Source organism: Cannabis sativa, chromosome X, assembly GCF_029168945.1.
Source record: "Cannabis sativa cultivar Pink pepper isolate KNU-18-1 chromosome X, ASM2916894v1, whole genome shotgun sequence".
Classification (NCBI taxonomy): Eukaryota; Viridiplantae; Streptophyta; class Magnoliopsida; order Rosales; family Cannabaceae; genus Cannabis; species Cannabis sativa.
Window position 1 is genome coordinate 36,444,404 of NC_083610.1, and position 25,520 is coordinate 36,469,923.

Consider the following 25,520-nt stretch of genomic DNA (forward strand, 5'->3'; position numbering starts at 1 on the left):
AAGTTTTAATGCAAATATGCCTATCTAAAATATGCACTTACATTACATATGTGCCATCACATTTATTCAAAGTTAATAAAATAGAATTTGTTTTTTTTTATGTGAGTGAACAAAATATAATTTGTATCAACAAGTTGGTAGCTCCGGAAAAAGAACCCACTTGTTTCATATTTTTTTATGACAAAAATTGGATACTTATTCATCTCACTTATTCCTTTTTTCTTTTCTTTTTTTTTTAATCCTTAAATTGTCTTAAATATCTCAAGTGCCTTCTTTTTAGGTATTAGGGTATTCGGATAAAATAGAAATAGTTTCTTTAAAAAAAAAAAAAAAATCAAATAGAAATAGCTTCTTTTTAAAAAAATAATAAAAAATCAAATAGAAATAGCTATTATTCCAACTATTAAACATAGTAATTGACTTCAACATTAATTCCGATGTTCAAACAAATGTAAGAATTAATTACAAAGATGGCTTGATGTAGGAAATTTTTATACATTCTTAGGTACACTCTCACTAAAACACCCAACAGTTCTAATTATTTGTCACCCCAAGAAAAAAAACGTTCATTAATCAAGAATAGAGTAGATGTGTAAATAAATCAGTCTATGAATACAAAAAATATCAAAGGGAGAAAGGTCTTGCATACACATCAAATGGCTGACAGGAAGTTAACTGGGGCTCCTGTTCCAAGCACAAGAAAAAAAAACAATGCTTATGAGAACTGATGAAGTATATGACTGTATGATATGAGTAACTAAAAACAGCATGTTTGAACTGACAATTTAAGATATCATTGCAGATAGATACTAGATTAGTCACAACAACAATACCTGTCTTAGCCCACCACCAGCACTGCCTCCTGTCAAAAGCATGCCAATAAGAGTTGTAACAACATCACCGCCACCGCCAATCCCGCCCCCACCACTACCTGTATTCCGAATGGTAGATCGCATGGAATTCAGTATGCTCCCATATGTGCTCCCCTGTCCACGCTCGATGGCTTGGATAAAGCAATAAGTCATAGCACCAGTTGATGTGATCTTTGATAAGGCCTGTTATATAAAACCATAGTCAAATGTTGTATCTTTTGTCAAAAACATAAGAAGTCACTCATCACAATAGTAAAGTGGTACCAGGTTGAATTTCATTTATACTTACAGATGTATCAGCTGAGGTTTGATGATCATCGCAACCACTGATAGAAATAACTTCTCCACCACTTGTTCCTTTCTGCACACCTGATCTAGGCCGATGATCCTCCCATACATACTGTCCACTCCTATCAGTATCACAAGATAAGAAAAGCTAAGCTCATGAAAGAAATTTGACACTTTCTTTGTCAATGAAATTTGACATTATCGAGAGTTTTATTCTCCAATTCCCAAGCAAATGGAAGAAAGGGCTTGAAAACCATTCAAAATTAGCAAAAAAGCAATAAGTTAAGAAGAAGGTGATGTCTGATCATAAATCGGTATGTTTATTATTTGCTCCTAACAGAGTCATATATTTATTCGTGCTGGTTAACTAACCTGTTCATTCTGCAGAGGAATGGCAAATCTAGTACAGTGCCACTATGGCAAGCATCTATTATTGCATGAAGCTTAACTCCATGGGGAAGAGGTTTAACAATTGATGTATTGATCTCATCATCAACAATCATACCCTGAGTTTCAAAGTCTAGGGGGCACAGAGTTTCATCGTATCCATCAACTTCATCGCCATTGTAGTTTCTCTGCCGTGACCCATGACCAGAGTAGTGAAATACCAAGGAGTCACCCGCCTGACATCCTTGTAATAGCCAGAATAAAGCCATCCTAATGTTATGTTTAGTTGGAATCCTGTATGGATCAGTTTCTTCTTCTGCAGTTCAAGATGCGGGTAAAAATTTATATCAGAAACAATTTTTGAGAGAGAGAGAAGTGCAAAGACTAGTAATTTACTATAGATTCACTTATTAGCGGGAAAAATAATCATAATTTTCTAATGTAGCAAGAAGAAAGAACACAAGAAAATCTTATAATACAAGTAACATTTCGGGCATTTCTGGAGCCTGCTAAGTAACTCATCCATTTTTTTTTTTAGATCAAAAGCGTAATATTAAAATAAAAGGTGGGAAAGCCAAAAAACTAGGCCTAAGTAACTCATCCATTTGATAATTATATAAAATTTCCCTAGATTTTGGTATACAATTTACAAGATGGAAAAGGAAACCATATGATACAGGATTTACCTAAGTTTTTTTTTTTTCAAAAAATGAGGAGATGTTGATAAGCCACCACATTAAGCTAGACTTTAGACTTAGTTGTTAACTCTCTTTATTTTTAATTAAAAGCTGATGTGTATCAGTGGCTGAGTTGTATTGTGAGCAAATCCAGCACATAATCTACAAGCTAATCAGATCTAAAGGCATTTATGCTATTTTCTATGAAAGAAAGTTTTTGGAGTCATTGCTCCCCCCCACAATTAAATATAAAAAGAGATTTTGAAATCTGATTATGGGGCCTCAAATTATTCTACAAAGCTCAGAGTTCTTTTGTCATGTTTTAATTTACTTATGTATTACATGAAGCACAGTCCAAAAAACTTTGACGTATCATGGACAAGTCTAATTAATCAGTTCATTATGCTAATTCAAATTTATGTATGTACTTAGCTGGTTAGCCGAACAAAATATAAGTTTTAGTACTCAAATTATTAACTGCTGTTTAAGAAAAATTCCTAAACCCAAATCTAATTCAACGGAAATAACAGTAACATCAACACAACATGTAATAACTTCTTTTTTTGATAAATTTCAATCACACTCATAGCATTTATCAAATTACCAACATGTAATTACTTCAGAGAAACCATATAAATTCTCAAAAGAATAAGGAAAATCCTAATGACAAACAAACAAGCCAATCAAGAGAAACCCTTTTCAGCAAACTTGCTACCAATCATTACCAGCCATATCAAGCTCACCCCAAAATTGTATCCCATGAAAGAAAGAAATACTCAAAAATAAAAAAAAATTACTAAATCATTAACCCTTTTTTCTTTATTCCATATGCCTATCGCATTCAAAAAATTTATTCTTTTAACTTTGGGATCATTCAAAACTTTTATGACCCAAAAAATTCCTTACCTAACCCAAAAGTTCTTAAAACCTCAATCAACTACATGTACATATATGCACAGAAACATCAGTAAATTTTCAACGTTTAAACCTTCGTTTGATTAATCCATTTGTCTTTCAAAACTTTAAAGATCCATATCGTCAAAAAGCTTCTTTTTTTTCTTCCAAGTACCAACAAATTCTAAGTTCTAACCAAACCCAACATACATACTCATTCGATCCAACAACCACAAACCACAAAACCATCGAAGCCCGTAAATTCACATACGAAAAGACGTACCTGTGAGCATGAGAATAGATTCCGGAGGAAACTTAAACTTGTTGATCAGCAGGTACTTCATGCACTTGGCGTCGTTGATGCACCCCTTGAGTTCGTGCCTCGAGAACTTGTACGAAATCCCACAAATCACAGCCCTTTTGCGCCCATGCGCGTTCGGGGGAGGTCCCGGAGGCGCGTGTCCATACGGAGACGGGGGAGGAGGCGCGTGGGCCGGTGGACGAGGCTGCGGCGCGTAAAGTGAGGTTGACGATGGTTGAGCAGGAGGAGCGGCGCGTGGATCGGCGATGTAAGTGATGGCGTGGCAGAGGGTACAGCGTATGGATGGGGCTCCCGGCGGTAGCTGAAGCGGAGTACGACAGCCGGCGCAGTTGACCAGCATCATAGGATTCATGTTGCCGACGGTAAATAATGGCGGGGATCAGGGGCAGAATCGGAATAATAGAAACAATTTTTCGAGATATTCGAAGAAAAGAGACGGGGAGATTATTATTAGATAGAGAAAAGTTCACACGGAGAAAATTAATTTAAGACTTCTAGTTTCGATCGATCCCTTATTGAATTCATTGAGTTATTAGTATTTATACTTTTAAATTTAAAAAGAAAAATAAAACTTCTAATTAATTAAGCCGTCTCATTTGCTTGTGCTTCCTAAAGTTATTTGACCATTCGCATAAGATTGTATTCAGGGGAATCATTGATATACTAAATTTTTAAGTTTTTTTTTAAAATTTAAGGTTTGGGTTTCTGAAGTGATTTCAGACTTAGTTGTAATTTTGTTCTAATTTAAATTGCAGCGCTAGTTGCAATAGATGTTTCTATGTAGAATTCCGTAAAAATGAAAAAAAAATAAAAAACTGTTTTGAAGTGTAAAAATGAAAAAACTATCTTGTACTTAATAGTATATTTATTGTGTGAATTTGTTAAATATAAATTAATTTAAAAAATAATGAAAAAATAGTAATATTTTTTATTAAAATATTAGTCTTCTTTATTATAGTAGCTGCTTATATAGTTAGAGTTTATTTTTTTTTTAAGTACACTTTTTATTTTAGTTAAAAATGTATTTAGAGAGTGTGGTTGATAATCTTCTTAGATATTATATATTTTAAAATAATTATTAAATTAAATTTGGTGGAACTTAATATTTAATTTTACTCATATAGTGCTTTTGTTAAAAAATAAATAACTCTCCTTTGTTAAAATAAATAAATAAATATCGCTCGTTTAATTTATTAAAATAAAAAAGATTCTTAATTTATATTTCTTTTTATATAATCATTTTAATTATAATTTGTCTTTTGGAGTGAGGTCAAAGGCAAAGTATAATTGAATTAGGTGAAGAAGAATAATAATATATATATATATAAAAAAAAAAAAAAAAGGAATTAGCATAAATAATGTAAATAAATTAATACACATTATTCATTGGAGAATAAATTTTAGAATATAGTATTACTATTTGAGAAATTTGGGTTATCATATTTAAATTTAAATGTAAAACATAGATTCAAATTAATTCACCCATAATAGAAATAAGAAAAATATGTTATTATTTCACCTAAATTCAAAAATATCCCTTTCATTTTAAATTTCTCAATACTCTATCTTCTTCATCTCATTCTCTCTCTCCCGTAAAAGACTATTTAAACTCACCACCGTGCACCACACTCTGTTCACCACCGCACACTGCGAACCAAGCCCTTCATCGAGACATCGCAAATTGTTGAGCGACGTCAAACCACCAAGAGCGCCTCTCATTCTCTTGCTCTATGTTTGGGTGATTCCCAAACATATAGTTTGTTTTTTAACAAATGTGTATATTTGTGTTTGTGTTTTCTTAATTTTTTTACCCAAAAATTGGATTTTAAATTTGTCACGTTTTCTGGGTTTTTTTCTTTGGGTTATCCAGTTTATTGCGATTTTTTGTGATGATAGAGCAATTCTGAGGTTAGGGATGAAGTTTAGTAATGATTAGCGATGTTTGACTAAAAAATTAAATGTTTACGTATTTAGTGATGTTTTGCGATGTATTTGTGATATGACCAGGGCTGGCCCTATGCATACGCGGGCGAGGCCCGGGCCTAGGGCCCATACTTTTCGAGACCTAAAATAAAAAATAAAAAGTTTCATTAGATTTTTATTTAAGTAAAATTAAATATATTGTAAACAATAAATATTCATATCTTAGTTGGTTGGAGTGTATGACATATATAATGTCATGAGTTCAAATGTCATGACATCCATTTTCAATAATTTTTTATATATATTTTTGAGAGAGATGGCCCAAAAATTTAATTCGCTTTAGGCTCATATATTCTCGGCCCTAGATAAGACTAAAAAGAAGGTACATCGCTAAATATCGTTAATCATTGTAAAAACTTGAGTGTGATTTAGCAATGTATTTTGCATTTTTAGTCTCATATTGCAAATATATTGCAAAACATCAATAAATACGCAAATATTTATTATTGTAGTCAAACATCGCAAAACATCATTAATCATCACTAAACTTCATTCCTAACTTCAGATTTGATCTATCGCAAGTACACAATAAAAAAGAAAAAAAGTGAATTTATGTTTTTTTTATGTAATTAAAAAGTTAATTTATCCCAATTGTTATTTTACAAAATCAAGCAATTGTTCAAAAAAAATTAGAGAAAAAAAAAACCAATATTTTTCTTCTAAAGAAAAATTCAAATAAGGTGTAAATTTTTGTAATATTGCGTTAATGCATGCTTAGGGAAATAGAGTAACGCGTGACGTGAGGCGTGAGGCGTGAGGTAAGCAAACGAAAAGAACGCGCTTGCTGCAGTTGCGTGTGGCCGTCGCAGTTTTGGGCCTGACTTATTCATAGGCCCAAGGTTAGAGCAATATCTCTAAATATGTGCCTCCATCTAATGAAGCCCAAACCTTGAGGGCCCATAGACCTTAGGGCAACTCTTACCTCCTTCCTCCGACTGCAAATTTGGGAGTCTAATATATAAGCTAGTACTGAAAATGTAAACCCTTCACTTTGGCCGCTCAAAGTCTCCGAGTTTTCTAGGGTTTTTGCTTCACCAAATTCCATATCCAAAATGGTACTCTTTCTCTTTATTGTTGTTATTATTCGGAGTTATGTGTATAGCTTTAATTAATTTGTTGTTTACGAAGCATGATTTATACATTAATTTTAATTAGATCTTGAATTTGTTTTGGGGATTTATTAGGCTATTAATTAAGCTATTAGAAATGTTTGAAATTTTATTGAAATAGTGTTATGAGAATTATAGGAGAGAAAGAATGGACTGAATAGAAAAACAGGGATTGTTTAGTTATCATTTGTAAATATTTGAGGAAAATCTTAGTTTTCGTGTGAATTTTTTTCTCTAATCTACATTGTGCCACCAAAAAGATACTTAAATATTTTGAAAATGGAGTGTGAGCTTGCTTGGACAATGAAATGTTGCGCAAGTAGGATTTTTTTCTAATGTTTTGATGCTATTAATTTTCGGGTTTAGATTTGGTAATATTATTTCATGTTTTTTTTTTTTTAATTTAAATTGTTCTTTTCTTTTTCTTACTGGCCTGTTAAACATGTGAAATATTTAGATGAGAAAATTTTCTTTCAGGACTTGTAAACTGGGTAATTATTTGGTGAAGTTTTTTAACTCTGTTATTCTTGTTGTATATGCAGACGAAGAGAACCAAGAAGGCCGGTATTGTTGGGAAATATGGTAAGTTGTTTTTCTTTGTTATCTTATGTTTCATTGAATTATCCTGATATTGTGAGTTAGAACAAATTGATTTGTTAAAAGATGATGGAAGGTAGGATATTAAATTATCTTAAAATGGTTGCATTATAAATAATAATGGGGTATTATTACAAGTTTTCAATTGAGGTTTTCTTTACTGTGTAAAGAAGAATTCTAGTTATCATTCTAAGACCTGCAATAGTGACAACATAATCTAAACTCTCCATTTTGTTCTGTTTATGATTGAAGATTTTTGTTTTACCGCTTACTCTTGTTTTTCTATCACATACACTAAATTAATGGTGTTAATGATGGCCTTAATTTACTTCAGGTACCCGTTATGGTGCTAGTTTGAGGAAGCAGATTAAGAAGATGGAAGTCAGTCAGCACAGCAAGTACTTCTGCGAGTTTTGCGGAAAGGTAGATTTCTTATCCCTGATTTCGTACAATCCTTGGTCCGGTATTGCATACACGAAAACTAGGTTTAGATGCATCAAATCATCTAATGAAAACTTCCATGCTTTTTTAGTATGCAGTGAAGAGGAAGGCTGTTGGAATTTGGGGCTGCAAAGACTGCGGCAAAGTTAAAGCCGGAGGAGCCTACACCCTCAAGTTAGTACTTAATTTATACCTTTTCTAGGATTAATATTCCAAGTTTAGTTTCTTATCCATTCATTCTTATTTTTTTGCAGTACCGCAAGTGCTGTTACGGTCAGGAGCACCATCAGAAGGCTCAGGGAGCAGACTGAGAGCTAGGAAGTTTCAGATTTCTTTGTTGTTTTTCTTCTTTTTACCAAGTGTTATTGTGCTACAAGAAGTTTTATATTTAATGGACCAAATTTTGTTGTTAGATTGCTTTCTATTTTGATATATGATTGTTTACTACTCTGAGCTGTTTTTAACTTATGGGTTCCAATTTAGTTATTTTTTAATAAGGGAAATTTGCAGCAAAAGCCTTCAAATCTAATCTCGAAAAATAGTGGTAATAGTTTTCAAGGTTATGCTTTTTATTTAAACGTTAGTTCTAATTTTAATTGAGTTGTTTACATTTTTAAAATTGTTACGTGTTGAAATATTATTGGTCCAAATTGTTATTTTGATTTTAAAAAATAAAAATAAATAAATAAATTATTTAAAAATAATTTCTTTTTTCTTTTTCTTTCTTTTCTTTGTCGTCTTCTTCTCATTGCCAAAATAACCTAAAACTAATAAACTAGCCTTAATTCCATCACCTTCATCTTATTAATTTTTTGTCTCCCAAGCTTGAAGATGAGTCTTAAACATGCGTCTATTGGAGTATGAATTCATCGAGGTTATTCGAGCTTTAATAGTAGTCGAGGAGGAGGAGGTTAATAGATCTGGGTTTGGGTTGCCGATTTGGGTCACCAAGCAGGGCAGGGGCAACAGATATACATCAATTATTGATACGACCCAAAACCCTATCTCACTCCTAAAACTAAATTATATAAGAATCCATAACATAACAACTTAATTAATATCAACTCTGGGATTTCAAGCATCAAAGTACCTGGGCGGAGCTAGAAGTGATCACTGGATCGCCATGGCTGCCATTGGAGGATTCCTGGTTACTGTACTCTTCATACGAGCAGAGAATATCATCTGTGGCAAAATCGAATCCTTTGGAACTGGAGTTGGGCCTACCCAACGATCCAAATGCCATAGCTTCTAAGATCAAGAGTGGAGAAGGGTTTCAAAATACCGAGAATTGGGGTTCGTTAGTTAGGAGTGGACGAAAAAGACGAAGAAAAAAAGAAAAAAGAAATCATTTTTAAATTATTTATTTATTTATTTATTTATTTTTTAAAATTAAAATAATAATTTAAACCAATAATATTTCGACACGTGGTAATTTAAAAAAGTAAACGGCTCAATTAAAATTAGGACTAACAGACAAATAAAAATCATGACCTTGAGGACTATTACCGCTATTTTTCGAAGTTGGGGACTTATCTGTATCAAACTGAATTTTTTGAGAACTTTTGTCGCAAATTTTCCAATAAATAACTAAGCTGATTCTGCGTAGTTATTAATTGTGATTGGATGTGAGCTCTCATGTTATTTATTATTGAATTGATTTTGTTTTAGTTAACCATTAGTATGTCGAGGAGATATATTTTACTTTTTAAATCAAAATATGCATACTTCATTAGATAGAATCACCTATCAAAATAGCTCCTAGTTGATTGCTCCTAAATTATTATGGATAATTCCCGAATTTGAAAAGCGAGCTAACCAATCAGGAATGTCAAATGAGAATTAAATTGAAGATTTTTTTTCTTCTTTATTATTATTATTATTATTTGCACGCCTCCGTTACCTTTTGAGAGGCCTACGCCCCATAGAAAATGTGTACCTGAGACATTCTCTTGGCCCGTAGGTCCTGACACAAGGTTAGAACTATTGTTGTTGTTGTTGTTATTGTTTTTTGGTAGAGGAACTTTTTGCAATATTGATAATATGAAACATTGTTAAAAGGACAATAACATGATAGGGTACAGAAATAGAGTTGCTTTATCAAAACAAATACAAATTAAACGAAATATTAAGTATGTAAAAATATTTAAAATAAAATGTTAAAATTATGCTTACTTTTTTCTTAAACTTTGTCCTAGATTAAGGCGGGTATGGCCCGTGTTTAGGGTCAACTCATTCTAAGGGCTCAAATAAAAAAATATCTTTTAATAAATATAATTTTTTTTTGGGGATAATTACATAAGACACAATTTTTTGTAAAAAAAATTATATTTTTACGTTTAAAGAATTTTTTTTTTATATTTTTACGGTTTTCTATAAAAAAAAACACAAAAACAACAAGAAAACTACATAAAAATAATATGAAAATAACATCTAAATAACATCAAAACAACAACACAAAATAACATACATATAACAAAAAATCAACAAGAGTACAACATAAAAAAACTGTATTTTCTGTAAATAAAATCAAACAAATTGTAAAAATATTTAGAATTCCATGAAACCTTATTTTTGTTTTTGTTGTTTATGTGTATTTGTGAAATAATTCTCTTATTTTTTTTTTTTAAGAATTTTTAAAAATTACTATATATTCTTATTATAAAAATAAAAAAAATTATTTTTCTTAAAGACCCAAATGGGCCGGCCCGCCCTGCTAAGAATATAATGAGGAAATTACACTTACTATGGGATTTTAAAAGTTCTTATGATAAATATGGCACATTTAAGTTTGACCAATTTATATGGTATTTTTTTGTTTTTAGGTCTTTTTATGGTATTTGATATGCCAGATATATGTAATTAGGTTTTCAAATTCCATATTTAATGTTTTTATTTGTTTAGGAAGTTTTATTTGTTATTGATGCCGGAAAAGTCACCGGAGTTTGTTGCCGGTGCCAGAAAAGTCACCGAAAAAGTGGTCAGTACCGGAAAAGTCGCCAAAGTTGCTGTCGGCGTCGGAAAATTCGTCGGAATTGGCATTGTCGCTAGAAAAATCACTGAAAAAATCACCAAGAAACCGGTTTCTTCTTCAAGAAACTGGTTCTGGTGATTTTTCCGTTGACAATGCCAATTCTGACGCTAGTAGCTACTCCGGCGACTTTTCCGGCACTGACAGCAAACTTCAGAAAAGTCATCAGAATTGGCATAGTCGCCGGAAAAATTACCAAGAAAAATTCTCAGAAACTAGTTTTTTGGTGATTTTTCCAGTGATTTCTCTAACGACAATGGCAATTCTGACGACTTTTTTGGCGTTGGTAGCAACTCTGACGACTAATACACCGACAGCTACTCCGGTGACTTTTTCAGTACCGACAGTAAACTTTGGGAAATTCGTCGGAATTGGCATTGTCGCCGGAAAAATTACCGGAAAAATCACCAAGAGACTGGTTTTTTTTTTTTTTGTATTTTTTTCTTTATTTGGTTGATTGATGAAACTAGTTTCAATTATTTTCAGTGTATATCATTTTTATTTTGTTTTCATAATCTTTATTATTGTTGTGTAACAAAATTAGTTCCTTGATGAAGAAACCACTTTTTTGGTGAAGAAACCGGTTTCTTGATGAAAAAACCTATTTCTTGGTGATTTTTCTAGTAATTTTTCTGGCGACAATACCAATTCAGACAACTTTTTTTACGACGCCAATAACTCCGGCGATTTTTCCTACACTGGCAACTATTTCGGCGATTTTTCCTACACTGGCAACTATTTCAGCGATTTTTCTGGCACCGACATCAAACTCTAGAATAGTCGTCGGACTTGGCATTGTCACCGGTAAAATTTCCGGCACCGACATCAAGAAACCAGTTTCTTGGTGATTTTTTAGGGACAATGCTAATTCTGACGACTTTTTCGGCGCCGGCAGAAACTTCGGCGACTTTCCGGCACCGACAGCTACTTCGACGACTTTTTCAGTGCCGACAGTAAACTCCGGTGACTTTTCCGGCACGAGTGACAACTTTGGCGATCACTATAGTTTTATTTCTTTTATTTTTTTTAAAAAAATAAATATGAAGGGAATTTTAATATTTTTTATGGTAATTTAATTAAGTTTTTATTTTTTATGAATTTTAAATTTAGATTTTTTTATTGTTTTATATGGTTTTTTTTTTAAAAAAAAACCATATTTTTAGTTTGATTGGTTAGATAATGCCATATTTAGTGACATTTACTTTTTATGCCATATTTATCATAACCTTAATAATTTTTCCCATATTTTTGAAAATAGCCCATAGTAAAATGGTGTAGCAATATATCTCAAAAAAAAAAAAATGGTGTAGCAATACATGGAAGAAAATGATATGTTTAAAGGAGTTTATTACTAACTATAAATTTATGATAGTATTTTCTTTTTTGAATATAAACTAAAACTAAATATAAAAAACTTAGGGATTATTTCACAAAAACATAAAAACAATAAAAAAAAATTACGAAATACGGTTTTACGGAATTTTAAATATTTTTACGATTTTTTTTATTTTATTTACAGAAAATATGGTCTTTTTATGTTGTAATCTTGTTAATTTGTTGTTGATTTTTTGTTATCTGTATGTTATTTTGATGTTATTTTCATGTTACTTTTATGTAATTTTCTTGTTGATTTTATGCTGTTTTCGTGTTATTTTTTGGAAAACCGAAAAAATGTAAAAAAAACATTCTTTGAACATAAAAATGTAAATATTTTACAAAAAATGGTGTCTTATGTAATTATTCCAAAACTTATACAATAGAAAAGACTAAAATAGTGTAAATCACGTGCTAAATTTAGTGGTTTACAAATTAATTTGTCAATTAAGTTATTTAATAAATATGCATGTTAAATAATGAGAAAATGTTAAATAGTTTCATTTTTTAGGGGGAAAATACTAAATAAAAAATGTAAAATTTATTAGGTGCCAATTTGACTTATGTTCAATTTTGTATCAAATTTATTACATATTTTTAAATGAGTAACAATTTGTTAAGGGCTGCCAAAATTAGGGTTGACAATTTATGTTATTGTGTCGACACAATTAAGGGCCGGATTTAGCACGAATTTGTCTTTGTGGGGAAGCAGTATGTTGTCTTTGTGGGAAAAAGCATTTGTAAACGGAAGCTTGTGGAAAAAATTTGAAATTTGAGTGTTTGGTAAATTATAATTTTTAAAGTGCTGTGAGTTGTTAAGATTCTATTACAATAATGATAATATTTTAATCTAGTTCATTATAATTACAAATATATATATAAAAAAATATGTTATATAAATTTTTTATTTTTTTATATATTTTTAATTATTTTTTTCTATAGTATAAATTTATATGCATTTGATAAAAATAATTTTTAATATTTTTAAATTATATTTTTAGCACTTGCAAAAGATAAAATTGTAGTTTATAAGAAACATAAATTGATATTATTTATTAATAATAAAAATATAAATATAAAATATTTTTTAAAATAAAATAAAAAATTAGAAATTTAAATATTATTTATTTTTAAATATTTTTTCATTTAAAAAATATTTTTATTTTTTATAATATATAATAAATAATTAAATAAATTTTTAGTAAAAATAATTTATTATAAATTCTTTTAATCAAAACAGCTTTTTCTAAAAGTTGGGTTGTACCAGCTTTAGCTTTTAGCTGTAGCTTTTCCATAATTTCTTCAATAAGCTGTTTGTTAACTGCTTACCAAACACCTTTTTGTCACAGCTTTTTTGAAAAGCAGCTTTTAGCTTTTCCAAAAGCTGTGCCAAACAGGCCCTAAGACCATCTCTAATAAGAGATGTAAAAGTTGTGCCATATTTGACACAAAAAATAATATTATGATATATCTGCATTAATTTTAGCATTGTGCTTCAATGTTTAATTACAAAATTTGATGCAAAATTTAATATTTTATTAATATTTTTAATAAAATATCAAAATAATAACTTTTTCATTAATTTTATTATGTAAAGTAATAAAAAAAATATAAATAGTCTATCATTTAATGCTATAACTAAATATACTAATAAAATAATATAAATGACATAAAGTAAATGAATAAGTAGTGCATTTATGGTGATGTAAATTTTGTAGCGTTATGCCAAAATTTGTTTTGTTATATAACAAAATTTGCATCACTTTTTAACACACCACTAGAATATATTTTTGGTAAGTGAGCTATATTTTAGCTTTGCATCACTAATTTTCTTCTTTGTTGGAGATGCTCTAAAATAAATATAAGCACAAACATGACATTAATAGATTTAATAAACATGTCATGTGACAAACTTGAGACTGTCAGAAGCACAAAATTAACATAATTAAACATAACTATTAACTACAATAAAAAAAATTATGAAACCTATCACATAAATACATAGAATATGAAACCTATCACACAAACACATAGAATACATAGTTTTAATCTAACACAATATCAAAAAACTTAATTATATATTCTACAAGTTAATTAATACAAGATTATCAACTCATTTTATCTTCTGCTATTCGTGTTATAAAATTACTGCTTGACATAATTAAGGTAAATACAAACACAAAACAATTATTAAACATGTCGAAATTTCAAACAAAAACACAAACACAACACGATTATTAAATTTGTCAACCAAACTAACTTATTTATATCAATTTCAAGTCGTGTCATTTTAAAATTTACCAACCATAACTAGCATATATCAATGCACCATTTTTATAGGACTCCATTCTAATATCAAGCAAATGAATAAATTTTCTCCTTCTTTAACTTACCAAACAATACAAAATATTCTCACTGTCCTCTTCATCCTTCTTCAAGTAATGCATCATCTTTCTCTCCATCCCTCTCACCAAACACATCATAAACCACTCTTTTACATGAAATTATTTCTACATTTTTATAGTAAAAATACTGTAGAAATTTGCGAGTCTTTAGGCTTTTCCCTCACATCTAGCTCTTGTCACCTCTACTATTACCCTCTCTTTTTTCACCTCTACCAAACATAGCATTAAGCATTACTGTCATGATGAAAATATCTAGAGTGAGATGCTCGTGCTTGGCCATTTTTGTTGGGGTAGTTTATATAATTATGGGCAATTCTACTTTTCAACATAAAAAGTTTCATGGCAATGCCAGTGGTCATTATATATACATATATCAGTACGATCATCAAGTACAACAAACTAGCTTGGTAAAAGATTCTGAGTTAACCAAATTGTTCTTGGTTATATACCATTGTTATTATTTCATAACTCTCTTAGCTAATATAACACAGTACTTGGTTAAAAATGGCGACAATTTCACATATAGCAGTGGCTGACTCCAATTTTACCTAGGCGCCAGCACCTCCCTTACATTACATCTAACTCATCTTTACAAAAATGAACCAAAATATTTAAAAAGCAAAATTAGTAACACTTGAAAAAGAAGAAGAAGAACGACGAAGGAAAAGGATGGCATTATCGCCATCCCTCTCTCTATGAACTGGTGGAGGACGCCATATTCGCTCTATATATTTGGACTTGGACTGTATACATAAGATTTTTCTAAAGGCAATATAGATGGACATTGTTTACACCTCTTCAGATTACTACTTCCGCGCTCCCTGCAATCGAGTTGGAGAGGCACTCAAATTATATCCTCTCAAAGCGAGATGTCGAAGACAGAACATGAAGCTGAAGCTACTTGGAAAGAAAAAACCGCAGAAGCCGGCATTTCTTAATGTTGCCATGAGATGGATATTTTTTTTTCACTGATCAATAGTTGCTGTTATTCTGTTGGGGTTCTCACATGACGGGAATTGGAGTGCTGTCGTTACTATTTTGAATCATTTGTTTCTGGACAGCTTTAACTGCTGCTACTCTAGCTGCATTGGCTGCCCTGTTTGCAGCCGCTACAGCTCGGCTCACCCTTTCATCAACCTTGGCCACATCATAAGCTTTCTCAGCTGCTCTTCTTGCTTCCTGATAGTGAAAAAAGAACGAAAACATATTTCGTTAAACAATCTTTTATCATTTTCAATCACAAAAAGGGGTTCCTTGACTGCACTTTCAATACCTGGACGGCATTGAGTACTTTGGAATGATAAACAGCCACGGGAGAAACAGGGTGAGTTGTACTTTGTGTGCTTGGAATATCAAGAACTCCATTTTGCCAGTGACCAGATTGTGTTTCGCCATTTCTGAATGTATACATCCCTAGGCCTTGCCTTCTACCCTCGTGCCAGGCCCCCTCATAACGGTGACCATTGGCGAATCGATAAACTCCAAAGCCATGCATCTTGTCAGCAAAATATTCTCCAGCATATGTATCCCCATTTCTGAATAAAAGAAACAGCAGCCTTGGTATAAAAGATACAAAACAATCTAATACATACTAACACATAAAATTTCTGGTGTTGTACAGCAGCACCATATACTTAACGAATCCAACAAATAATTTTGTGGTTAAAATAAAAACATATTAGAAATGCAAATCTAATAACAGCAACAAGAAAATCACAAAATTAATTTCAAAATTTAAGGAACAAATGTTACTATTGTAATAAAGTAAGCAAGAGGCAAAATGTATAAAACGGCCAAAAAGAGGAGTCCCATAATTATAAGATGGCTCAAGAATTTATGCACATTCCTTTCTAAGCGAGATTTTACTGTTTACTTATCAGAATAGGTAATAACAGAAAATCTTTAAAATTTAAAAACCATCTTCATGATTGTTAAGTCTTTATCAAATAACATGTACATCTACTTATTAGGCAACCGATAGAACCACCAGACTTGCATGAAGTCACCACCAAACACCACAAGAAAGATGTTTCTTTCTTTTTGCGAAAGTTTATGCTAATTCCTCTGGATTAGCAGCACCAGAAAAATTCAATTAAACACGTAAAAAATATAAATAAAACACAAATCGCATATCCAAAAATGTCCAGTTAAACATTGAATCCTACACAGACTTTAATGGGGAGAATTACCTGAAATGGTAGTGACCAAGCCCATGCTTAACGCCCCACTTGAATTCACCAACATAACGGCTCCCATCCTCACATGTATGAACACCACACCCATGACTCTGTCCATTAGACCATTCCCCGGCATAAACGTCACCGGTATAAAATCTATAAACCCCGAAACCGTGTCTCAGTCCCTGCCTATACTGGCCTCGGTAACGGCTCCCTCGAGCCCAAGTCTCAACCCCATAACCATCATACTTCCCGTCAACCCAATCACCTTCGTATCTCCCGCTCATGTTATAATAATACACTCCACTCCCGGAGCACTTTCCCTTATGGAATTCTCCCTCGTAAATGTCGCCGTTTCGGTATACCTGAACCGAGCAACCGGAATTCACTCTCTTCTCCGATTTCGGCCGAGACCCAATTGACCAAAACACCGGCAAAGGCGGTCTGGACTTGAGTTTTAGCGGGAGAGACCTCGAGAGGAACAATCGAATCGAGGGGAGGCGAGGAAGGGCGAGATTGAGGGAGAAGAGGAGAGCAGCAGAGAAAGCGAAAGCGGAGAGAAAATCAATCAAGAAAGAGTGGCTGGGATGTGAGACGAGGAAGTAAAAGAAAGGCAGAGAGAGAAGAATCACCAGGCGGCGGAGCCGGTTGAGGCGTCGAATGAGGCGAAAAGCAGCAGTCTTGGCGGATAAAGAAATGGAATTGAGAGATGGGTTTTGCTTGGCAGTAGGGAACTTGTAAAGGGTCGGAGATTTAGAGAGAGAAGAAGCGTTGTGGGTGAGAAGGGGACGCTTATACGGCGTCGTAGGAGGGATCGTTAGATCATTAGGAGGAAGAGCTTGAGATGGGTAAGGCGGCAAATGAATTTTGGGATGAAATTGAGCGTTGATATCGTCGTTTGTAAGGGATTGAATTGAGATTGATGAATGAGACAGAGAAGAAGATGGATTGTGAGAATAATGATGATGATGAGAATGGAATAGAAGTGGAGGGGTTGGGTTGAAATCGGAAGAGACGCCGCTGCTTTCTTTTCCGATCTGAGCTTCTGATTTCTTCTGATGCATCACATAAGGAAATTGAAAAAGTGGAAGAAGAAAGTGTTGTAGTTGTTTTGTTCAAGTGGGATTATTATTTTCTCGGGAAAAAATTAGGGCTAACGATTGGTTGTTTGTGGGGTTTGGCGATTCTTTCTCGTCTGCTTTTCTTTTCTGGGTTCAATACAACAAGTTTTTGTATTATGAGCTTTTTCGAGAGCGTTTCACTTTATTTAAAATGCCTATTAATAATAATTAATTAATTAAAATATAATACTACTGTTGATTAAAAAATTAATTAAAAGAAAACATCAAATTTTGAAGCCGATGAGAGCGAAGAAACATTACTTTTCTTACAGAATCACCTTGAGCTTTTGTGTTATTTACAAAAATGTCACAAAATATTATATTTGGTAAAAAATTTATACTTTTAAGTTTATTTTTTTGTTTAAAAAATCATATGAAACAACAGAAAAATAACTTTCAGATAATATAATTTATATTCTCAAAAAAAAAAAATAATATAATTTATATAAAAATAATATACAAATAACAAAAAACTAACAATAAAATAACAACACTCTAATAGTACAATATAAAAATATCAAAATATCGTATGTACTGTAAATAAAATTTTAAAAACTGTAAAAATATTTAAAATTCCGTGCAACAGTATTTTTCTATTTTTTTTTTTTTTGTTATTTGTGTATATTTTTAAAATAATTCTTTTCTTTTCTCTATTCAATTTAGGATTAATTTTCTCCATAATAAGGAAAAAATTTAATACATACAATACCCGTTACTTTTCTCTTTTTTTTTTTTAGAAAATATTAATTTTGGACATCACCACAATAGATCAATATAATTATATATTATTAGTTATTAACTTATAGAAGTGCTTGTATATTTAGTAGGATTATATATAAACATGTTATTAACGGGTTTTATTTATTTTGAATTGGAAAAAGTTTCATATTGATTATTATTTATTTTAGTTTTTTTTTTTTTTTTTGAAGTGCAGAAAATTTGGTAGATTAATTTTTATGTTTGTTTATTCTATGGAGATCTATATTATTGCACTAATAAAAAAATTATATTAATGCACTAATAAAAAAATTATCTACCAAACTATATTAAAGTTCGAGCAGAAAATTCGCATGCACAAAGAACATGCTATTTCAATTTATGTTTTTCTAACACTATTTTTATTTCAATTTTAAATTATATATTTTTTTTATTTTATTTTTTCACTTAAATTTTTTTTTTTATAAAAATTATAAACAGTTTTTTTTTTTTTAATTTTTTATAATTTATTTATAATTATATTAAAGTTGTAATTTTTAGTTATTTTATACTTTATTTATAATGATTGATTTTTTATTATTTTTTACTTTTTGTTAAACGAAGTGTATTTTTGTAATTTTAAAACTTTATAAGCGTATTTTTATAAATAAAAATTTTAGGATGTAAAATTGTAAATAAAACATAAAAAAATTAATATTTTTGAAAATTTCCTTAATATTTAAATGAAGAGAAAAAATAAAGAAATTAATGTACAATATAATATAAAAATTTGAGGTAAAATAAATAAAATGAGGTTTGAATTTGATAATATATTTGAAAGAATAAAGTTGAGAAACAGTTAAAAAATATTCTTTTAGAGCTCACGAGAAATAGAAAGATAAGTTGAGGAATACCTGTTTTTTGTACTCATTAATAAAAAATATCCTCATATTATATTTTATTAAAAAGTACCTACTTTTGTGAGTGAGTTGTCTAATATACATTCACCTTCCACTTAAGTCTAACACATAATTTACATCAACTTAAAGGGTATAATATAGACATCATCTATAAAAGTGAGTATATCTTAAAAAATATAAAAATAAAGGTAAAAATTAAAACAAATAAAATAAAATAAATATACAATGGAATTTCTTCAAAAAATACTTATATAATTCACTATATTCATATATTTAATTGTAAATAAAGAATAAATTTATATTAACCCAAATTCATAATATTATATAATTTTAATAGAGGTCCTTTTTCTTCATTCTCATTTGCAAAACATGTGGTAAAAAATTAAGGTGACGCTTGGTTAGGAAGAATGAAAATATAGAAATATGAATGAGAATGAGAATAGGAATAGGAATAGGATTGGAATAAAATTTAAAATGCATAAAAAAAAAATTGATAAAAAAAATTATAAATTTTTTTCTCTTATTATATTGGAATGATCTTTTATTTTTTTTTAAAATGGAATAATTATTCTACTAAAATGGTAGAAAGAGCATTCTAATACTTTATAATGCAATCAAATAAAGAAATACAATTAAAAATATTTTCTTTCTATTTTATTCTATTTCATTACCTCTAACTAAATGCCACCTAAATAGAGTGCATGGCAAAAAAAAAAAAAAATTACTTGGTACTTTATCAAAATTGGATAGGATCAAGGTTGAACTAGACATAAAAAAGAGAGCATCCGTATTATTTTTCATTATCGAGGCAAAATGGGGTTGGAGTTGGAGATCAAAGAGAAAAAATAGAAACAGGCAAACATGAAATTTTACTTCGAATTCCAAATCTTTTTTCTTTATTATTTTTTAATGTATAGTATAATTATATGAATAAACATATATTTATATTAATAATAAGAGGTGGTATAACTTGTCAATTAAGGTTACTCGTTTAAATTATTATGTCTGGCACATCATTCATAATATATTATGACCTTTGGGAAAAAAAAGGAAATAAAGGTGAACACATTTCTCAAAATATGATAATGCAGTAATAAAAAATAAAATTGCATTTACTATTTTTAGTAATATTAATCAATTATAAACATTGAGCTTTTTGTGTGTTTAAATAAGCACGTGTCCTGACCAAATATAAATATGAGTTGGAAATTTTCTTCTTTTTTTGCATCAAATAAGAAGCTTTTTCTATGTCATTTTATAAGAAAACAAAACAAAAGTACTTAAAAAGAAGAAAAAATGCAGACCCGAAATGCAAAATTTCCTTTGTAATTTTATCTAACAAATGTAAATAAAGTAAGGAAATGAAAGCCCACTTGGTTTTTTTTTTTTTTATGAATAATATATAATAATATACTCCATAATTTTATGTTTTTTCTTTTTGAGTAACACAATTTTATATGTTGATTGTTCATTTTATAACTCAAAACATAAAGTAAAGTATCTTTAATGGAAAGCTATAAATGTGGTGTATTGTTATTTTTTAGAATATTTTACTAAAAATTAATTCTAATGGTGATGTAAAATGTGTGCTAAATTTGGCCCTAGCTAAAAATTGAGCTAATTTTTTTTTTTTTTTGAAAACATTCATCAGCTTTATTAAAGGCAATCCATAGCGATTATCAATTCAGGAGAAACATCACTACTCCTGAATTCACGATTAGCAACTAAATAGAATGCTCGAGCCAAGCAATGAGCAACACTATTTGCAGAACGTCTAATAAAATTGACAAAAACGTCACGCAACTCATCTAATAACATCTTACAGTCAGAAATAATACTCCCAAAGTAAGAAAATAAAAGGGTCGAATATCGCAATGCTTGTACAACTGTAAGACTATCCGTTTCGATTACAACTTCCTTCCAACCTTTATTTTTAATCCAACTCAATGCTTCCTTCATGCCCAAAGCTTCGACCATTTCTGGTTGCAAGACCCCAGACCGGCAGCTACCGAATGCCTCCACCATCGCACCAGTAGCATCCCTAACAACCCCAGTGAAGCTATTTATTGCAGCACCATTAAAAATGGCAGCATCAACATTGATTTTTAATTACCTATTTGTCACTCATTAATAAAAAATGTTTTTATATTTATAAGTTATTAAAATAATATAAATAAAGTTAATTGTTTGTATATTTTCAACGAGTATTAGTGATATTGTTGATTTTTTTAGTTAATTTACACCTTATGCATTGGAGCACAAATATAAAAATTAAGCAAAATATAATTTTGTGATATATTTTAAACCAAATTTAACTCAAAATATACATTATTCATTGGAGATGGTCTAAAAGTTTTAACTCTAAAATATGAAGGTAATAATAACCGAATAAATAAATCAAAGAGGAATTGTACAAATAAGCCATCCAATAATTACTCAAAATTTAATAAAAATTCAATAACATGATAAAAATTTAGTTTCATTTTTGAGGGAATTACAATAAGATATTCTGTATTCATAATGTAATTCTAATTAGTAATTTATATGAACATATATAAAAAGCATTTTTCATTAATTAAATTTTTGATTTTTTTTTTGTTTGACCATAAAAATAACATTCAATATTATTTTGTTAGCAGATGCACATTATGGATGAGTTAATTTGGTGTTACAAGAGTTGCTTAATGTAGAGGGTGAGAGAGATAGAGAAAACTAAGTCAAAGGGTTGACCATGATGGATTTGAAAAATGTTTGAGAATCCCTTTTGCGAATTCTTTTATTGTTATTTAATTGTTCTTTTTCTTTTTGTGCTACAATTTTGAAAGCATGTCATTTGAGTGAGTAGAAGAAGGGGTCGTATTGTTATCTTATTAATATAAATTCTTGATGGACAAGTTATTATTAATATTTTCAATACCAAAAAAAAAAACCCTACTACTTTATTAGATAGGGGAGTGAAATCACATTTATGAAACAATGCAGCAAATATGGACTATTGACCATTCAATTGGGACCTTAAAAACACAGCATTAGAATGACTATAAACAAGTTAAGGCAATTTCAATGACTAAGTTAACATGACATCTAACAACTACCTAAACTAAGCTACTTCTAAAAAGGTCAAATATTTCCCTTTTCATATAAATAACACATAAAAATTCACCTAATTTTACTCTAGATAACTTAATGGTTTTGAAATAAGAATGGTTGAGTTAAAGGTTAGAGCATCTCCAATAAAAGTGTAAATAAGTGGCGAAAAATTAAAATATAGCTCATTTATCAAAAAGTTTACTCCAATAGTGTACCAAAAAGTGATATAAATAGCAAATTTTGTGCCAAATTTAGCACAACATTTGTCATGATGTAAAATTTACACCACAATAAATGTACTACTTTTTACATTTATGTCATTTATATTATTTTATTAATATATTTAACTATCACATTAAATTATGAAACATTTATATTATTTGTTTATTGTCTTACATATTAAAATAATAATAAAATTGATTATAAAGTTATTAGATTTTTTTTTAATAAAACATTAATTAGATATTAAATTTTACATCAAAATTTTGCAATTGTACATTGAAGCACAAAGCAAAATTTGGTGTAAATTTACCACAAAACTACTTTTTGTGCTAAATATAACACAATTTTTACATTTCACATTGGAGATGGTCTTAAATCCTTTCTTTTGGGTCTTGTGTGAGAGTTATGGGGTCATTATAGTGGATACAACATACTGAACCCAGTCCTCGCTCACATGAACAATCCCAGTAGTGAAGGTTCATATATTTATCTTATTTAAATAATTGTATTAGACTAATTATATTAATTTAGCCTAATTAAAAATTGATTAGCAACCTAATTAATTTCAAAATAGATGACATTAATTTTTTTATCAAATTATTTTGAAATTAATTTAGAAAAATGCACATAGTTTAATAAAATAAATTCTAAATAATTAAATTCTAGTAATCTAATTTTTTTTATATATTTAATTAAATATATAAAATTAATTTTTTTAAACTAGAATTATATTCAAGATACTCAATCAAGTTTTTTATATATATTTAATTAAATTGAAAATTATATTTAAGTTGAAATTTTTTAATTTTAGAACAACTTAAATTAGAGTAGTTTCAGAACATATCTTATTTTATTTTTCGAAAACATTTTTTTAAAATGTTAGAATTTGGAAATTTAAAATTTGAAAATTAATTCTTAATTAATTTTAGATTCACTTAAATTAAGTAATTTTTATTAATGATTAACTAAAATAAATAGATTAAATATATTATAATTAGAAAACCAACACTTAGTTTGTCAAATAAATTTTAGATAATTAATTTCTAAGTAAACTATCTTACAATTTTTCTATATATTTAATTAAATAGAAAATTAATATTTTCAAGATACTTAAATATTAAAAAAATTTGTGACATTTAATTAAATGAGAAAATTATATTTATGTTGAAATTAATTTCTAAATTAATTTTAGATTAACATAAATTAAAATAATTATTTAGAATTTATTTTATTAATTCAAAATTTTATTTAATTTTAAAATACATGTAGATTCAAATTATGATTATTATATTTACAGAAAATTAAATTTAAGTTAAAAATTAATTCTTAATTAATTTTAGACCAACTTAAATTAAGTAATTTTCACAATATTTATTTGAATGATATATATACTAAGGATGAAAAATAAATTTTTAATTTATTTTTCAGATCTACCTAAGTAAAAAAATTCAATAAATATTAAATTAAAATTCATATTTAGTTCAACTAAATTAATAATTTTAATTAAATATATAAATATAAAAATAAATAGATTGAAATAAATATATAAAATGAAAATACAATTTATTTAAAAAATATTAACTTTAATTTTAAGATATTCGATCTCCATTGTTAATCTTACATGGTTATTATTTTTAATGGGATCTCGTGGCGCTTGACGTCTCCCTGAAGGAAGGTCATCTGTTAGACATAACACCGTAAGATCTTGAAAGATAAGTATTTTCATGGATTCATTTTTGAATAGATTCATCCCTAAAGATGACTGCTTAAAAATGATTTATGAGTATGAAATAATGGTAAAAGTTCATAAAATAAGAATGACTCTGACTCTCGCCTAAAGGAGACTACTCTATTTGATTAATGATATCTTTAACTTTTGCCTAAATGGGACATTATATCAATTTGTTGAAAATCTTAGAAAATATTTGAGTAGAGATATGTTTGTTTTGTATTTTTTTTTTTTTCATATCTTCATTACTTGTTGAATGTTTACAAATTTTTAAAAATTGTGTATAAATTTATATTGAACCAACATTAGTTTCTGTTATTAATCATGTAGTATCAATTTCGAACTTCATTGGTGATATAACTTGGTTGATTGTTTTTAGTGGGACCTCGTGGCGCTTCACCTTCCCCTAAAGGAAGGTCATCCATTAGACAATCTAATAGTATTAGATCTCGACAGATAAGTATTTGTAAGTAAAAAATCTAGTTGACTCATCCCTAATAGATGATAACTTAGGCTAGTTTTTACAATGTCGAAATAATGGATAACTCGTAAAATAAGAATAACTTTAACTCTCGCCTAAGCGGGACATCATTGGATTTTACTTTAATCGAAATTGTTCTTTAGTTTTCTTCTATAGCTTTTTCATTAAGAAATTACTTAAGATAGTATATCATTGGACAATAAGATTTATAAAATATCTGCTTATGATGTCACTCAATTTTATTCTATAAAAATAAGTGGTATGAATGATCATATTCTAGATATTCTATCCCGTAATGATAACAATCCTCAATTTTAGAAAAATCTCGTACTTATAAATGCTTACTAAAGGCAACTTAAACTTAGAGTTAAATTAACACTTTAGTGGTGGTCCAAGCTAGAATAATTACTCATTAAATATTTGGTATAAATTTATGGTTTTAACTTTAAATTTTAGATTCCAAATAAAAATTTAATTTCAGTTTCTAGAATACTTGTACACTGCGGTATAACTTTCACAAGTTGTTAATATCTATTTTCTATCAATGCATCCAAAGTGTATGTTAAATTTATGGATTATGAGTTTTATATTTTGTGACCAGAATCATCTTGAACTATTTATTGTAACTAAGCCTAGGAATCACAAAAGACCACAATAATACATCTATGACATTTACATCTTGTTCATAGTAGTTTTGACAAGATTAT

At 29.2% G+C, this 25,520-nt stretch overlaps 3 protein-coding genes across 4 annotated transcripts; 1 reads left to right on the top strand and 2 right to left on the bottom strand.

The window, feature by feature from the left end:
- Window positions 1-409: 409 nt before the first annotated feature.
- Window positions 410-4,074, bottom strand: LOC115710345 (metacaspase-1). Its single transcript, XM_030638716.2, has 5 exons — window positions 3,402-4,074; window positions 1,533-1,863; window positions 1,162-1,282; window positions 834-1,055; window positions 410-684 (listed from the first exon to the last, which is right to left on the bottom strand). The coding sequence occupies exons 1-5, from the start codon at window positions 3,790-3,792 to the stop codon at window positions 625-627; spliced, it is 1,125 nt and encodes a 374-aa protein (XP_030494576.2). The 5' UTR covers window positions 3,793-4,074; the 3' UTR covers window positions 410-624.
- Window positions 4,075-6,348: 2,274 nt separating this feature from the next.
- Window positions 6,349-7,982, top strand: LOC115710348 (large ribosomal subunit protein eL43). 2 transcript variants are annotated; one of them, XM_030638719.2, is made up of 5 exons: window positions 6,349-6,478; window positions 7,075-7,114; window positions 7,464-7,552; window positions 7,662-7,744; window positions 7,825-7,982. In XM_030638719.2, the coding sequence occupies exons 1-5, from the start codon at window positions 6,476-6,478 to the stop codon at window positions 7,886-7,888; spliced, it is 279 nt and encodes a 92-aa protein (XP_030494579.1). In that variant the 5' UTR covers window positions 6,349-6,475; the 3' UTR covers window positions 7,889-7,982. The 2 variants fall into 2 exon arrangements, with proteins under 2 accessions (XP_030494579.1, XP_060961199.1); XM_061105216.1 differs by lacking the exon at window positions 6,349-6,478 and having other exon boundaries at window positions 7,069-7,114.
- A 6,817-nt stretch (window positions 7,983-14,799) lies between these two features.
- On the bottom strand, window positions 14,800-17,859 carry LOC115710352 (uncharacterized). Its single transcript, XM_030638724.2, has 3 exons — window positions 16,567-17,859; window positions 15,651-15,912; window positions 14,800-15,556 (listed from the first exon to the last, which is right to left on the bottom strand). Exons 1-3 carry the CDS (start codon window positions 17,616-17,618, stop codon window positions 15,380-15,382), a joined length of 1,491 nt encoding a protein of 496 aa, XP_030494584.1. The 5' UTR covers window positions 17,619-17,859; the 3' UTR covers window positions 14,800-15,379.
- Window positions 17,860-25,520: the final 7,661 nt, after the last annotated feature.